The 17272-nt window shown below is 45.4% G+C and overlaps 1 protein-coding gene across 5 annotated transcripts in view; it reads left to right on the forward strand.

Annotated features, from left to right (window-relative positions):
- The window catches only part of LOC119973155 (interleukin-1 receptor-associated kinase-like 2), a 116000-nt gene that overhangs the window by 72953 nt on the left and 25775 nt on the right, over positions 1–17272 (forward strand). For all 5 annotated transcript variants that reach the window (XM_038810773.1, XM_038810774.1, XM_038810775.1 and 2 more), the window contains 5 exons: positions 4969–5083; positions 5653–5768; positions 8339–8549; positions 12111–12173; positions 12747–12938. In XM_038810773.1, the coding sequence (XP_038666701.1) occupies positions 4969–5083; positions 5653–5768; positions 8339–8549; positions 12111–12173; positions 12747–12938 (697 nt within the window). The remainder of the gene's footprint in view (positions 1–4968; positions 5084–5652; positions 5769–8338; positions 8550–12110; positions 12174–12746; positions 12939–17272) is intronic.

Raw genomic sequence — 17272 nt, forward strand, 5'->3', positions numbered from 1 at the left:
CTTTCAAACTCCTGAGGTGCGCGAACACCCACGACCTTTTAACCAGCCCATTCAGGCCCCGAACGTTCCACGTTACCACCCTTACCGGAGGCTTGTGCCTCCAATCCCTTCTACCATCCGTCATCTTCACCAATTAACTCCTGCCCCTTTAATTCCACTCTGTACCTAGCCCATCCCAGATGGCCCCTTTCTTCGCCCTTGACCATGTCATCTCTCACCCACTGCCGTATCGCAAAACCATCTCCCCCCCCCCCCCCCCCCCCCGCTTTTCCCCTTCCCCTTCTTCCCCCCCACTTCCCCTTTCCCCCCTTCTCCCCCGGCCACCCCTCGTGGTCTTCTCCCCCACCACCTATGATTGAATAGGCTTAACATAGAAACATGCATTCAGGGAAGCACAGTGACACAGTGGTTAGCACTGCTGCCTCATGGCACCGAGGGCCCGTGTTCAATCCCGCCCCTGGGTCACTGTCCGTGTGGAGTCTCCACATTCTTCCCGTGTCAGTGTTCGTCTCACCCCCAGAACACAAAAAGATGTACAGGGTAGGTGAATTGGCCAAGCTAAATTACCCCTTAATTGGAAAATAAGAATTGGGTACTCTAAATATATAAGAAAAAAAGAAACATCTATTCGGCCCTTCAAGCCTGCTCCGTTGTTCATTATGATCATGGCTGATCACCAAATTCAATACCCTGAACCCAACTCTCCCCCCACTCCCGCCCCTGTAACCATTCATCGCTTTTGCCCCAAGAGCTATATTTAATTCCTTCTTGAAATCTCACAATGTTTTGGCCACAACTACTTTCAGAGTTCGTGAAATTCCACAGATTCACCCTCTGGGTAAATAGATTTCTCCTCGCCTCAGTCCTAAAAGGTTTATGCCTAATCCTCAAACTATGACCTCCTAGTTCTGGACTCCCCACCATCATGAACATTGGGCGCGATTCTCCCAAAACGGGAGAAATCGTAAAGCTGGCATAAAACCCGGGCGGGTTTTACGGCAGCGCGCCCCTTCCCGACCGGGGACCGATTCTGGTCCCCGGTCGGGGCTAGCAGCCCGACGCCGTAGGCTCCGGCAAGACGGGCTTAACGAAAATCGTTAAACCCGCTTGCCGGAGTTAGCGCCGGCTGACGCGTCATATGACGTCAGCCGCGCATGCGCAGTTTGGAAGACTCCAACCCGCGCATGCGCGGGTGACGTCATCGCGTTTTTGCGCGAAACCCGCGCATGCGCGGGCCGGGTTGCCCCTCAGCCGCCCCGCGAATGGATACTGCGGGGCGGCGGAAGGACAAGTAGTGCGCGGGCATCGGGCCCGCTGCCCGCGATCGGTGCCCACCAATCACGGGCCCATGGCACTCTTGGCACGGCCGTGGTACGGCCGTGCCAATCGGTGCCATGGTTATTAATAGCGAGTTAGTCACGCCGTTTTTACGAACGGCAAGACCAGGTGTGTTTGCCGTTCGTAAAAACGGCGTAAAGGGCTGGGACTTCGGCCCATCTAACAGCTGAGAATCGCAGCCGGCCGTAAAAAAAACGGCGGCAGCGATTCGGGTCGGGACTTCGGCGGGGGGGGGGGGGGGGGGAATAGCGGGAGGGCGGCAAAAATGTCGGGAAGGCCCTCCCGCTATTCTCCCACCCGTCGTGGGGGGCGGAGAATTTCGCCCCCAGAGTCATGCTCTGGGGACTCGGGTTCAAAGCCCACTATGGCAGATGATGAAATTTGAATTAAATAGCAATATGGAATTTGAAGTCTAAAGGTGACCATGAAACCATTGTTGATTGTTGTAAAAACCCGCGTGGTTCACTAATGTCCTTCAGGGAAGGAAATCTGCCATCCTTACCCGGTCTCAGCCTACATGTGACTCCAGACCCACAGAAATACGGTTGACTCTTAAATGCTCTCAGAGATGGGCAACAAATGTTGGACCAGCCAGCGACACCTAGATCTTTAAAAAATTCCCATGAAATTTGTAAAGCATGATTTTCCTTTTTCTTTCCCTTTCCAATTACATTGATTTCTTTGGAAAAGCATTATGCCGAGACTGTTGTTTAAAAGACTCATCAAGGTAATATTAAAAATATTCTTTCATGGGATGTGGGTGTCATTGGCTAGGCTGGCATTTGTTGCCCATCCCTAACTGCCCTTGAGAAGGAGGTGGTGAGCTGTCTTCTGGAACCCTGACAGTCCATTGCTGTAAGTACACCCAGTGCTGTCAAGAAGGGTAAGATATGGCTGGAAATAATATCTGCAGAGCAGGGCAATCTGTGTTCTCTTTGCACGTTTTCCTCACATAAAGAGCAGGTTGGCAATCTTGTTTTGGTGTTTGAGAGACTCGTGTTATGCTTAGCTCAGTCACGTAGCAAGTAAACTCTACTCGAGGTTGATCAAACATAGTCTCTCCCTTTTTATCATGGACATTCGCCTGAATTTGCCTTCAGAAAGATAATCTGATGCACTGTTCTCAATATGGTTGCAAAATCTTTACAAAACAAGCTACCAAATAATGGACCCTTGGGGCCCTGCCTGGTTGCAGCTTTGTTCATTATTGTGATGATTTAAACCGAATGGATACTCGGATGTAATTCAACAATCTCTATTTTGTGCACTGGCCACCTTCAGGAGGAATGACGGTAAGGTTAATATGTGGCACCCAATGGGATATGCGGGCAGCAAAATGATCAACTGTTATTTCCATCTCCATTAGCAAACTGATATGGTAATATTTGAAGCGCCACCGTTGACTATTCCCATGTGATCCCACCGCCTGGAGACTAGCTTCAGGCATGAGAGAAATTAACTTCATTATCTTTTTTTCGTATTAATTCTCGGGATCGGGACATTGTTGGGTCCCCCCCCCCCCCCCCCCCCCCCCCCCCGACCACCGGACGGAGGGTCAGTGCAGCTTTTGTGCTATTTTTTCTGGCACAAAACGCCACTGTTCCCACACCGGCGTCAGCACTACAGCCTATCGGATTCTCAGGAGGCTTGACAGGGTAGATGCTGAGAGGTTATTTTCTCTTGTGAGAGTCTAGCACCAGAGGGCATAATCTCAGAGTAGGGGGGTCACCCATTTAAGACTGAGATGAGGAGGAATTTCTTGGGTACTGACTCTGGAATTATTTTATCGTAGAGAGTTAACTGTGTTCAAGGCTGAGATAGATTTTTTAATCAGTGAGGGAATCGAGGTTTATGGAGATGAGGCAGGAAAGCCGGGTTGAGGATTGTCGTATCAGGTCAATCATGATCTCACTGAAAGGCGGTGCAGAATTGATGGGCCGAATGAACTACTTCTGCTCCTATGTCTTATGGTCTTTACAACAGTCCAGCAGGTTGTAGATACCAGGGGCTGAATTCTCCGCCATTGGGATTCTCCATTTTGCTGGCATCCCGGGGGTTTCCCGACGCTATGAGGCTGCCCCACAATGGGAAACCCCATTGACCAGCCGGCAAAACGGAGAATCCCGACGGCGTGCTGCACCAGAAATCTGGCGTGCCCGGGACTGAGAAACCAGCCCCAGCTCTTTATTCCAGATTTTTATTTCATTAACTGAATTAATATTCCTTAGCAGTCATGGTGAAATTTGAACTCTGTCTGTGGATCATTAGTCCAGGCCTCTGGATTGCTAGTCACTATGCTACTGTTTCCTTGATCAACATGGGGCTCCAAACAAATACACTGTTGTTACTGGGGTTACCGATTCACCTCTCTCTGCACTAAGCATCAGTTCATCCAGTCATGTGGCAATATGAATGACCACCAATTCAGCCTAATGAGTCAAGTTGCACCCCGTCCTGCAGTTTCTGAGGGGACAAGTAGGAAAATTCTGACTCTGGCTCAATAAGGGTGCCTCCTCCATCAGTGACTTTCTGCAGGTTTGAAGCGGCTTGTGTAGATTTTGGTGGACTGTTCAAGCATCCACTCCACAGCACATTGTAAATACAGTGAATCTAGAACTTGTAACCTCCATTCTGCTGATGGCAACCGTGTGAACCCTTGTGTCACACAGTTGAACACTCCGTCTGTAATATGTCAGAATTGCTGACATTGCGGTATTAATGACATTGATATTGATTTGTATTTTGTTTGGTTGTTTAATGAAATTGATGTAGATTTGTACTTTGTTTTGCTTTTTTTCAATGTTATAAAGCTGAAAGGTAAAACGTTTAAAAAGAAAGGGGGTGAGGTATTCATGGGGGTAAAATTGGTCTTCTCCACTTTTGTGGAGCTGGCAAAGACAAAAGTTCAACCCTGAGTCTAACTTCGAGTTCCCCCTCGCTCGATCATTGTTCATTCCAACCAAAGGCCTGCTTCCAGGTTTCTGCCAATACTGTGCATTAAACAGTTAATATTCAAGTTGATTCTCCAATTTTCCCTCTCCAGGGGTTCACCTGATTGACATCTTTCCCGATTATTACTTCTGAGATTGAAAATTCATCGCCTTCAGAACGTAGTGACATAAACCAGTATCTTGGGCTCCAATAGATTAAGCTATGCTGTTCAGACCATGACCCAGCCTGTTCTAACTCTCCCTCATTAGTCCAAAATAGTCATCCACTTTTCAATCAGCAGAATTTTATTTTTTTATTTGGCTGTTGCTGCTCAAAATTAATTAAAATATGCACCTGTACATTCACAGGATGAGCGGTGTGATTTACCATGCAAGATTATCTTCAAATATCTGACCCTGTTTCTTTTTTTTTATTTGTTATAAATTTAGAGTACCCAATTCATTTTTTCCAATTAAGGGGCAATTTAACGTGGCCAATGGACCTACCCTACACATCTTTTTGAGTTGTGAGGGTGAGACCCACGCAGTCACGGGAAGAATGTGCAAACTCCACACAGACAGAGCCGGGATCGAACCTGGCACCCTGGCACCCTGAGGCAGCAGTGCTAACCACTGTGCCACCATGCTGCCTCCTGTTTCAATTACATTTTTGAGTTCAATTTTTCCTCTTGAACCTCAGGTTTCGACACTCTAACATCTTGCCCCTAGAAGGCTGCTGTGGTGAAAATGGTGTTTACTGCCTCATTTATCGTTACATGTCCAACGGCTCACTCGAGAGCAAACTTCAGTGCAAAGTAAGCAGCTTTTCTTCCATTTTCACTTTATATATTAAAACTTACAAATGGAATTGTCTATTTCAACTTTTAATGCTGTAAAGACCCTCTCCCATTAGTGATCAAGCCTCCGTAAAATGTTAATCTGATTATGTTAATCTGGGATCCTTCGGCTGATGCATGTGGTGCAACTGAGCAATACTACAGATTCTTAGTACCTACCTGCTGCAGCAATTAAGGAATAAAAGAAGGTAAACTTGCATGTCTTTATCTTATCCTGAAACTCTTCATACAAAACAAAATTCTTTTAAGTGTAGCTCCTGCTGTAACATAAACAAACAAAGCAGCAAATTTGTGTACAGTAATGTGCTAATGATCAGATAGCCTCGTTGATTCGGGGATAAACATTAATCGGAATGCTTAAAGATCTCCCCTGGTTTTCCTTGAGCAGAGCCAGGGGATCTTTTGATGTCCACTTGAAGGGGCCAGACAGGTCTAACATCTCGTCTGAAAGGTGGAACCTCCGCAACAGCCCAGCTCGCTTTCATTTTGCACCGGGGAAGTGTGAAATAATATATTTTTTGTTCCAGAATCCTGCCGATGCCATTTCATGGAACAAACGGATTAACATTGCAGTTGGAATAGCAAGAGCAATACAGTTCCTTCATCGGAATAATGTGCCTCTAATTCATGGAAATATAAAAAGGTAAAACTGCCAATTTCAAACCTTGCATTCAATTTTAATTAGAAAGGCATTGATTCTTGGAATCACAGCAGATGTGAAAAGTATACATCTGCACTAGCTATATACTGCTTTGTAATTCATCGCCTTCCTCAAGGCCACTTTTCCCCCCCGTTTTCCAACTTGCTGGTGAAGACAGTAATCTAAAGGCTGATATCTCACCCAAGTAGTCATGCATCCTCCACAAAATGCTGAATGACTGTTGACACATCATAGCTGGGCTATCGTTGCCTGAATTCTGTATGTGCACTAGGCTGAAAGATACAGGATAGCAAGATTAACCAGGAATCCAGCCCAATATTGTTTTTTTTAATTAATTTACGGGATGTGGACGTCGCTGGCTAGGCCAGCATTTATTGCCCATCCCTCATTGCCCTTCAGAAGGTGGTGAGCTGCCTTCTTCAAGCACTGCAGTCCCTAAGGTGTAGGTACACCCACAGTGCTGTTATGGAGGGAATTCCAGGATTTTCACATAGCGACAGTGAAGGAATGGCGAGATATTTTCATGTCAGGATGGTGAAGGAGTTGGAGGAGAACCTCCAGGTGCTGGTGTTCCCTATCTGTTGCCCTTGTCCTTCTTAATGGTAGTAGCCCTGGATTTGGAAGGTGCTGCCTGGAGAACCTGAGTGAATTCTTGTAGTGCATCTTGTAGATGGTACACGCGGTTGCCACTGTTTGGCAGTGGTGGAGGGACTTGTGCCTTGTAGATGGCGGACAGGCTTTGGTAGATCAGGAGATGAGTTACTCGCCTAGTCTCTGACTGACCTGGTCTAGTAGCCACAGTATTTGTATGGCTAATCTAGTTCAGTTTCTGGTCAATGGTAACACCCAGGATGTTGATTGTGGGGTTTCAGAAGTGTTAATGCTATTGAATTTCAAGGGGTGTTGGTTAGATCCTCTTTTGTTGGGAGATGTTCATTGTGTGGCGCAAATGTAACTTGCCACTTGTCCGCGCAAGCCTAGATATTGTCCAGTCTTGCTGCGTGTGGACATGAACTGCTTCAGTACCTGAGGGGTCATGATCATCTGCAAACATCCCCACTTCTGACCTTATGGTGGAAGGAAGGTTATTGATGAAGCAGCTAAAGACGTTGAAGCCGAGGGACACTTCTCTGGAGAACTCCTGCAGTGATGTCTTGGAGCTTAGATGATTGACCTCCAACCACCACAAACAACCTCGTTTGTGACAAGTATGACTCCAACAAACGGAGAGTTTTTCCCCGATTCCCATTGACTCCAGTTTTGCTGGGGCTCCAGAATCCGTCAAATACTGCCTTCATGTCAATGGCAGTCACCTTCACCCCACGTCTGAAGTTCAGCTCTTTTGTACATGTTTGAACCAAACCTACATTTCCTACCTTAGAAAACTGCTCTCCCCATCCCTCGGCAGTTGAGATTAAATGATTTGTCTGGAAGCCAGAGCATAGGTCGAGGTAGCTTGGTCCATAGAACATAAGACATAGCAGCAGAGGTAGGCCATTCAGTCCCTCGAGTCTGCTCCACTGTCATTCAGTGAGATCCTGATTGATTGATATTATCCTCAACTCCATTTTCCCGTCTTATCCCCAGAACTCTTAATTCCCTTACTGATTGCAAATCTGTCCATCTCACCCTGAACATATTTAACAATCCAATCCTCTACAGCCTCCTGCGGTAAAGAACTTCACTGATTCACCAGCCTCCGAGAAGAAATTCCTTCCTCATCTCTTTCTTAAATGGGTGACCCCTTACTCTGAGATTATGCCCTTTGGTCCTGGACTCTCCCACAAAGAGAAGCAACCTTCACCTATCCAGGAATAGCTTCAAGCTACTTTTTTATTCAGTTATTTTAGTTCAGTACTACTATTTTTCTCTCATCTTTTTGCACTAGCTGCAGCCATGAGTGTTGGTAGATGTGCAGCCTACTTCCAGCTTCTCTCACCATTTCATTGAAGCAGTTACTGGGTGTACAAGATTGTTCCCAAACTCCTCATTTATTTGGTTCTGCTGAGCTCCTTCACAAAATGGTGCAGCTGAAATCACAATCCTAGTAATATAGGTAATCTGCATTCCACAAATCCAGGTGGTTTCATATTTGAACCCCAAGATAAGATTCAAACCTGGGTTCAGTTCCGGCCTCGGGTGACTGTCTGTGAGGAGTTTGCATATTCATCCCGTGTCTGCGTGGGTTTCCTCCGGTGTCTCCTCTCAGTCGAAAGATGTGCAGGTTAGGTGATTGTCCATGCAAAATTGCTTCTTAGTGTCCAGAATCTGCAAGTTAGGTAGGGTTAGGCTGGGCAACTGGGCCTGGGTGGGGTATTCTTTCAGAGGATCGGTGCAGACTTGATGGGCTGAATGGCCTCCTTCTGCACTGTAGGGATTCTATGAAATTGGTAGTTTAGATGTGATTGTGAAAATGTGTCAGGACTTTGCATACTGAAAGACAATGATTGTAATCTAATTACTGAAAGCCTAAAGCCATAATTAATAGTTAATTACCAATTAATAAGATATATATATCTTGTTTAATTTTTAAAATTTTCTCGCTCTTGCAGTTCTAACATTCTGCTCGATGAATATTTTACACCAAAGCTGGGAGACTTTGGTCTGGTGAAAATTGGCCCTCTTGGCGGAAATATGAATCCTATCAACAGCCACACTACCCTGAAGACCAAGGCTTTGCAGGGATCTCTAGCCTATCTACCTGATGAGTTTATTCGGTTCAGGTGGCTGTCTGTAAAAGTTGACACTTTTAGCTTTGGCATAGTAAGTAGTTTGCCTGTGATAAGGGATTGATAATTTAAGATTATGGTGAGGAGAAACTAATTCACTCAGAAGGGTGGTGGATCCTTTAATTCTCTACCAAAGGGTGTTGTGGATGCTCCACTGTTGAGTATATTTAACGATGAGATATACAGATCTTTGTTTTTTTCAGAGAATCAAGGAATATGGCAAATGGATTGGAGGCAGAAGATCAATCATGATCATATTCCATAATAGAGCTTGACGGATCATATGGTCTATTCTTGTTCATATTTCTTATATAATGGTTTGACCATTCATTTAAAGTATTCAGTCATTGTAAGGCTTATGAAAAGACTAATGAAATATTGGCATCTGTCGTAAGGATATTTCACTACAAGACAAATCAGTTTATCACGTCCTAATATTATCAGTTGTGAGGTCTCAATAGAGTTATGTGGGCAGTGTTATGGCCCTTGGTTGTTGATGCATCAGGGAGAATAAAGGCCATTTTGGGATTTAATATTCTAAATTATGAAAAGTTAATCAGAACTTAAATTCATTTCCCAATGGAAATCAATTTATTTTTACTGGAGGGGGGGGAATAAAGGACATGATTCAAGACTTTCAAATGTTGTGGGGAAGGGGTTAGGTCCGACCCCAAATCCTCTTTGCCTATGATATATGTGCCCTTACTCCACCCGTGCCCATCAGCACCCGACATAACACATGGGTGATATGCGAACAAGGAGCAAGAGTATGTCTGCTCCACCAATTAATAAAATCATGGCTGATCTGATAGTAACCTCAAATAGGCATCCGGCCTACCCTCGATAGCCTATCGCTCCCTTGCTTACAAAGAATCTGCCCACCTCTGCCTTAAAAACATTCAAAGACTCTGCTTCCACTGTCTTTTCATTAAGAGAGTTCTGCACACTCATGACCCCCTGAGAGAAAACATTTTGCTTCATCTCCATTTTAAATGTTTTTTTAAACATTGACCTCTTAGTTGTAAATCCTCCCACACGAGGAAACCTCCTCTCCGCATCCGTCCTGTCAAGTCTCCTTGGGATCTTGTATGTTTCAACCAAGTCGCCTCTTGCTCTTCTAAACTCCAGCGGATACAAGCCTAGCCTGTCAACCTTTCCATATAAGGCAACAATTCCAGGTATTAGTTTGGTAAACCTTCTTTGGACTTCTGCCCATGCATTTACACCCCTCCTTCAATAAGATGACCAATAGTGTACACAGTACTCCAGATGTGGTCTCACTGGTGCTCTGCAAACTGCAGCATAACCTCACCACATTTGTATTCAATTCCCCTCTAAATAAGAGATAACATTTTATTAGCTTTCCTAATTACTTGCCGCACTTGCATTTGCCTTTTACAATTACTGCAGCAAGACACCCAAATCCCATCTGCATTTCAGAGCTCTGCAATCTTTCACCATTTAGATAATATGCTTTTCTATTATTCTTCCTGTCAAAATGGACAATTTCTCAATTTCCCACACTCTACTCCAATGGCCAGATCTTTTCCCACTCACTTAACCTATCTATATCCTTTTGTAGCCTCCTTGTGTCATCTTCACAACTTATTTTCCTACCTATCTTTCTGTCGTCAGCAAATTTTACAACCATCCCATTCATCCCTTCATCAAAATCATCATATAAATTGTAAACAGTTGAGGTCCCAGCACTGATTCCAGTGGCACGCCACTCATTACATATTGCCATCTTGAAAAAGACTCATTTACGTCCACTCTGCTTCCTGTTAACAAGCTAATCTTCTATCTATGCCAATGTGTTACCTTCCATCTTTATATTACTACCTACTATTTGGTGTGTTTCTGTGTTGATGATTGAAAATCGTGATGCGGTAGCTAGCTAACAGTAAATATAAATGAGCTTTGAAAAAAATGCTGCACTGTGAACCCTACTATAGCACAATGTAAAACATTAGCAACTATAACAAAGAATAATGCAGCAGAGGAACAGGCCCTTCGGCCCTCCAAGCCTGTACCGGTCATGATACTGCCACTGGCCAAAAGCATCAGCATTTCCGAGTGCTGTATCCCTCTAAAACCATCCTATTCATGTATTTATCGAGACGCCTTTTGGACGCCTTTAATGTATCTGCTTCCACAATCACCCCTGGCAATGCGTTTTAAAATTTAAAAAAAAATAATAGGAGAGTAGTGACATGAAAATACCAGGTTGACACTGAGGTGTGAAGGTATTATTTCAGTGCGGTATAAACAAAGACACCTGATTTTACTCTAATCATCCATTGCACCGAAATGATGTGGAGATGCCGGCGTTGGACTGGGGTGAGCACAGTAAGAGGCCTTACAACACCAGGTTAAAGTCCAACAGGTTTGTTTCAAACACTAGCTTTCGGAAAACTGCTCCTTCGTCAGGTGAATCACCTGAGGAAGGAGCAGTGCTCCGAAAGATAGTGTTTGAAACAAACCTGTTGGGCTTTAACCTGGCATTGTAAGATTGCTCAGAAAGATGGGTGGGGGGGGGGGTAATTCTATGAACTCCACGCCAAAATCGCGCTCGGCACAGAGGTGGAGAATTACTCAAAATAGGCTCCCACGCTGGCATACGATTCTCCAGCGACCAGAGAATTGCCACCATTCGCGCGTGCGAGATTGACGCGGCACCGTTCGGGGGCGGTTGAAAGCGGCGATTCTCTGCGCTCAATGGACCAAGTCCCGCCGGAGTGGTTCACATGTGGTCCCACCCTTCGGGACCTCACCGTTCTGGCTGTGGGGGCCGTCCTCGTTGGGGGGGGGGGGGGGGGGGGGTGCGGGGGGATTCGACTCCGGGGGGCTGCCTCCACGGTGGCCAGGCCTGCGATTGGCGGCTACCGATCGGTGGGTGCGCTCATTCCGGGGGGGCCTATGTTCCTCCACGCCAGGCCCCTGTAGGGCGTCGCCATGTTGCACAGCGGCGTAACTGCAGGGCCCTGCCGGTAGCCGGAGCTGCAGGACGCACGCCGGGGCCCTGCTGGCCCCCTTGAAGACGGAGAATCACCCTGGACTTTCTGGGAAAAAGTCTGGAGTGATTCCCGCCCATTTTCCGGCGAGGGTCGGGACTTAGTCCCCAGAAGGGAGAATACCGCCCAGGATGTTCTAGCAGATTTCCCTCTCCCTCGGGTTCTAATTGGAAATAGCTAGTTTGCTCTTCAATGCTCCCAAGGGCCCTGACTGAAATTAGAAAGTCATTTATATGCGGGATTTGTTGGCACAAAATAGTATGCAAGCACTTGTTGTGATAGTGAGTCAATACTCTGTATGCTGTGGTGACTCTCATTCATACTTTATAGAATATATTCAAGGCACAATGTATAGTATTTGTTTAGGAATGCTTATTGCATTCCCCTGCAGTTCTTCTAAACAGGTATAGATTAAAGGTTAAAGCTTTCCCAAGTGTCAATTGAGGTTGTGGAGTTGTTTATGTAAGCCCTGCTGGCTGGCTTTGTTTGGTGTGTGGTTGCTTATTCTGTTAACATTAAGAATATAAATCCAATATATTTCTTTAAAAAAAGCTTTCAGTGTCATTGTCATCTTATCGCAGGTTCTTGCTGAAATTCTAACTGGCTTCAAAGCAGTGGATGAGAGCAGAAAACCAATATTCCTGGTAAGAAGACATTCAATAAATGCTTCACACTGTACTTTGCATTAACTATATCCCATCTCCTAGCTAATTAGATGAGCAAGATATATGTAATATGTATGTAAGTATATATATATATATATATGTGTGTGTGTAGTATCACAAATCCTCTAATAATCTATTTCAACGCCTTGTTATTCGTTGGCCCTTTTATTTATGTCAGCCTTTCCTGAGAGTTTTTGAACTTTTACCTCTCTGAATCTTTCCCCTCCCTCCAATGAAACTATAATCTTGTGGTGGTGGCTTGCCTGCATTTATATGTCAATATTTCCATTTGTATGTGCACATACACTTCAGTCTGATTAACCCACTAGAGATGATGCTCACCTGCATATGACTTTGAAGTCTTTATTGATGCTTTGGCTTTGTAGTGGCACCTTGATTCTTGTGACCTAAAATGTTCGATCTTGACACTGTGCTACTCCTTAGCCCTGACACTTTTCCCTTTATAAGTCCAAAAGGCTTAAATATATTTGTGAATGTTTAAAACTTTCATTATATAATATTACATGCTCTCATCATTTTTGTGCTGAACAGAAAGATCTTGTGCTGGGAGAGCTCGAGACAGAAAAGCCAACAAAAACTGCTGTAGATCTAGAGAAAACTGCATACAACATTTGTCAGAACTACTTGGATACCAAGGGTGGCCCTCTCCTCCTACGCTTTGCAGTTAGGTTTGCTGTTATCACCTGTCAGTGCATTAAAAAGAAGAGACTGGAGATGAAAGAGGTAAATAAAATACATTGATCAATATGAAGAAAGACTTATTGGGACAGAAGAGATTATGGAATAGTTTGAAAAAGGTGCAGAAAATTATTAAGGGTTGGGACATTGTGGATAGGAACAGTAACTAAATGGAATACTCATTGAGCATGGTTATGAACTTGTTTTCAGATGAAGATGAATTTGTTAAAATAAGATTATTTAAGGCACGATGAAAACTAGAAAGCATCAATCATAAAATCGTTCTTGCATTCTATCGAAGGTATATTAAGAAATCAGGCAGCACGGTGGTGCAGTGGTTAGCACTACTGCCTCACGGCGCCAAGGTCCAGGTTCAATCCCGGTCCTGAGTCACTGTTTGTGTGGAGTTTGCACATTCTCCCTGTGTTTGTGTGGGTTTCGCCCCCACAACCCAAAGATGTGCAGAGTTGGTGGATTGGCCACGCTAAATTAATTGGAAAAAATTAATCGGATATTCTAAACTTATTTAAAAAATAGAAATCAGATCGCTGGCAAAACAATGTTCGGTCTTACTAAAGGCTGTGACACGAATAATACGAGATAATATTAAACATTTGGACAAACCAGTGGTGAAAAACTGACCAATTTCGCTTTGAAGGAGCTGTCCAGATCGGAGTCTTTGACAATTGAACGTCGGGAGGCAGAAAGCAGCCTCATGATTACTGTGAGTGCCAGGTTTCCCACTGCCTTTTTCAGAGAGCTCCAGCCAGTGTTCAAATCCTGGCCACAAGCACATTTCTACATGGTGCTGACACTGGTGAGGCTGCATAGAACAAATGCACATTACACTGTACCTCTTCTTAAACCGGCTTTGAATACCAAACACTGCGTGCTTCCTGAAGTGACAGTTGGGGGAAGTGCAGTTTCTGCATTGCATTGGGTCTTTTTAGTGAGGGCATTCAAAAATACCTCTTTTTTTCATAAATTTAGAGTACCCAATTCATTTTTTCCAATCAAGGGACAATTTAACGTGGCCAATCCTGCACTTTTGGGTTGTGGGAGCGAAACCCACACAATGAAAATGAAATGAAAATCGCTTATTGTCACGAGTAGGCTTCAATGAAGTTACTGTGAAAAGCCCCTAGCCGCCACATTCCGGCGCCTGTCCGGGGAGGCTGGTACGGGAATCGAACCGTGCTGCTGGCCTGCTTGGTCTGCTTTAAAAGCCAGCGATTTAGCCTTGTGAGCTAAACCAGCCCCTACGGGAGAATGTGCAAACTCCATACGGACAGTGACCCAGGGCCCGGACCGAACCTGGGACCTTTGCGCCATGAGGCAACAGTGCTAACCACTGCACCATCGTGCTGTGCTCAAGAATATCTAAAACCTAAACTAAATAAGAAGATAGTCAAAGGGATTTCTGCAGCCAATGATTTAGTTTTCAATTTTTGGTTTCCTATGGAAGAGTACAAATACAGCAGTCATGGAAACAGCAGACCTTACTGTCCCATGACCATCTCGAGGAGTAGCCCAACTAAATTCCAATTATTTTCTGCATGTACCAGGAAGGCTGCCCTGATCCTGGTGTGACTATGGATCTGTGCAATTGTACTGTGCACTGCCAGAGAGTTGAACAGTGAAGTGCTCGTGACAGAACTTCAAATATTGCAGAACAGGTTACATATGAAAATCAGTAGTGTGATGGAACAATCCATCAACCCACAGTCTGAGAAGCAACTAAATGAAATCATATGCTGCTGTTAGGAAAATGAAGGTAGTTTTAAGGGATTTAAATTTGTATTGGTAAACATTAGAAATAAGTTATAATTTTAAGTGGGTTTAATTTAATGCTTCTGTGCCTGGGAGTTTAAAGCCTATAGTTAGGTTCATGCTGGACAAAGGTGTATGTGTGGGGGTTGGTTAAGTTCTAATTGTGTTTCTATTTTGCTTAGAGAGGGCTACAGGGTGGCATGGTGGCGCAGTGGTTAGCACTGCTGCCTACAACACTGAGAACCTGGGTTCGATCCCGGCCCTGGGTCGCTGACCATGTGGAGTTTGCACATTCTCCCAGTGTCTGCATGGGTTTCACCCCCACAACCTAAAGATGTGCAGGTTAGGTGGATTGGCCACGCTAAATTGCCCCTTCGTTGGAAGAAAAAATTGGGTAATCTAAATTTATTTTTTAAAAAGAGAGGGCTACAGTGTGAAGAATAAATAAACAAGCAGTGGCTATGAAGCAACTGGGGCTTGGCGCGGTAGACAAGCTTTTAAGTTTTAGTTTAGCTAATTTGATTGTAGTTGAACATAGGTAGTGAGAGAGAATACAACTTTCATAGCTCTGCTGGAAGCAGTTGGTTCAGAAAGCTAGAGAGGGTATATCTCTCTCAGACTTGCTGGAAGAAAAGCCATACCCTAAAGTAATAGTTAAGAAAATAAGTGCAGAGGTCTGAAGAGCAGCAGGTTAAGGGAACTAGAGAAATGCAGAGACATTTCCAAGATGTCTGGAGTTAAGTAAACAGAAACCAAGGTAATGTTCGGAAGAGTAATTAAAATGCTCTGAGTTAAAGAGACAATTGCAGTAACCTGATTTAAAGTGGTACAGCAGCCTTCAAAGGCAAAACAAACGTCTGATACCATTTTAATATATTCTGGGAATCGAGACTTAAAGTTTGCACAGCAGTCAATACAAATAGATCCTTTAGGGCTTGGTGTGAAATCCTGGACTGAATTTACTGTTGAAAATGCTGCGAAGCTATGTTCAATAGTGTCAATTGGACAATCTGAATTTTGGAATGCAAACCGCTGAGGCAAAGCATATTTATGAGAGAAGATTTTACACAGTGTGTTTTTGGGAATAGAGTTTGAGAAACTCTCACGTGACAGTCATCTGGGGGGATTGAGGAGACATCCACAAACATTGGCGGAGGCACCCGCGTGTGCATGCGCAGCCATGGACCCGGCGATTCTCTCCCCCTCCCCTCGCCTGGCTCGCGACCCCAGGACCACCCCTCCCCCCCACAGTGCCCCCAACCCCAAATAATGTCCCCCCCCCTGCCTGCGGATCGGACCTCCCTCAACTATGGCGGCGCTGGACTGAGTCCAAACGTGTCCCACGCCATCAGGAACTCAGCCGGTCGGTGGCAGAGCATCAGGGGTGGGCCTCAGGCAATGTCCTGAGGCCGTCGATACGTGGCACAGCGTACTCTGCGAGTACACCGCTTTGGATGGGGCGGAGCATCACAAAGCCATGCCACCCTGATTCTGTTGGAAACTTGGATTCTTCGGGCCGTTCGCCGGATGTGATTTCGGCGTCAGCGACCGGAGAATCCAGCCCTTGGTCTCTGACCATCCACCGCATCGCTTGGATTTGCGGGTGGTTAGGGGGGAGGCTCAATAACCGCAATGGAGGTTGGATGTGGGCTGTTGGCGGATGAGGGGGTGAGGGTTGCCATTTACGACTACGTGGAGGTTAGAGCTGCCATGATGTGGGAGGCGCTTAAGGCTGAAGTTAGAGGGAAGGTTATTTTGATTTGGCGCACAGGGAGAGGGTGGAGTGGGAGGCGAGTGCAAAGTTGTTTGATGAAATCTTGAGGGTGGTAGGAGGTACTCGGTGGCGCCGGAGGTGGGTTTGTTGAAGGGGAGACGGAGGCTCCAGATGGAGTTTGGGTTAGTGTCGATGGGGAAGGCAGTGGGACCGTTAGGAGGGCTAGAGGAGCAGTGTAAGAGTACGGGGAGAAGGCAAGTAGGAAGCAGGTAGTAGCAAAAGAGATCGGTAGAGTGAGGGATGAAGGGGGTAAGGTGATGATGGACCCGGAGGGGGGGAATGGGGTATTTGAGGCCTTCTATAGGAGGCTTCATGAGTCAGAGCCCCTGAAGGGGAAGAGGGGATGAGCTGTTTCCTGGGTGGATTGGAGTTTCCCAAGGCGGAGGAGGGGTAGGTGCAGGGCCTGGAGGCGCCGATTGGACAGTGGGAGGTGATGGATGGCATGGGGGCGATGCAGGCAGGGAAGGCTCTGGGTCCAGACGGGTTCCCAGTGAAGTTTATAAGAGGTTTGTGGCAGAGCTGGGGCCACTGTTGGTGCGAACATATAATTTTTATTTTTTTATCAATATTTTTATTCTCCCTTTTCACATTTTTAACAACATTTACAACCAATAATCAACAATAACAACAAATACAATGGCAATCCCCCAGCCAACAATCCCCTTATCCCACCTACCCTCAAACAGCTTCCAACATTTTGAATACAAAACACCAATGAAAAAGAATCATCAATAACTTGTACATTCCCAACCCCCCCTAATGTTCGATGTCTTCCAATTCATGAAAATGCATGATGAACAAGGCCCATGAGTTGTAAAACCCTTCCATCCTCCCC

Source organism: Scyliorhinus canicula, chromosome 11, assembly GCF_902713615.1.
Source record: "Scyliorhinus canicula chromosome 11, sScyCan1.1, whole genome shotgun sequence".
Classification (NCBI taxonomy): domain Eukaryota; kingdom Metazoa; phylum Chordata; class Chondrichthyes; order Carcharhiniformes; family Scyliorhinidae; genus Scyliorhinus; species Scyliorhinus canicula.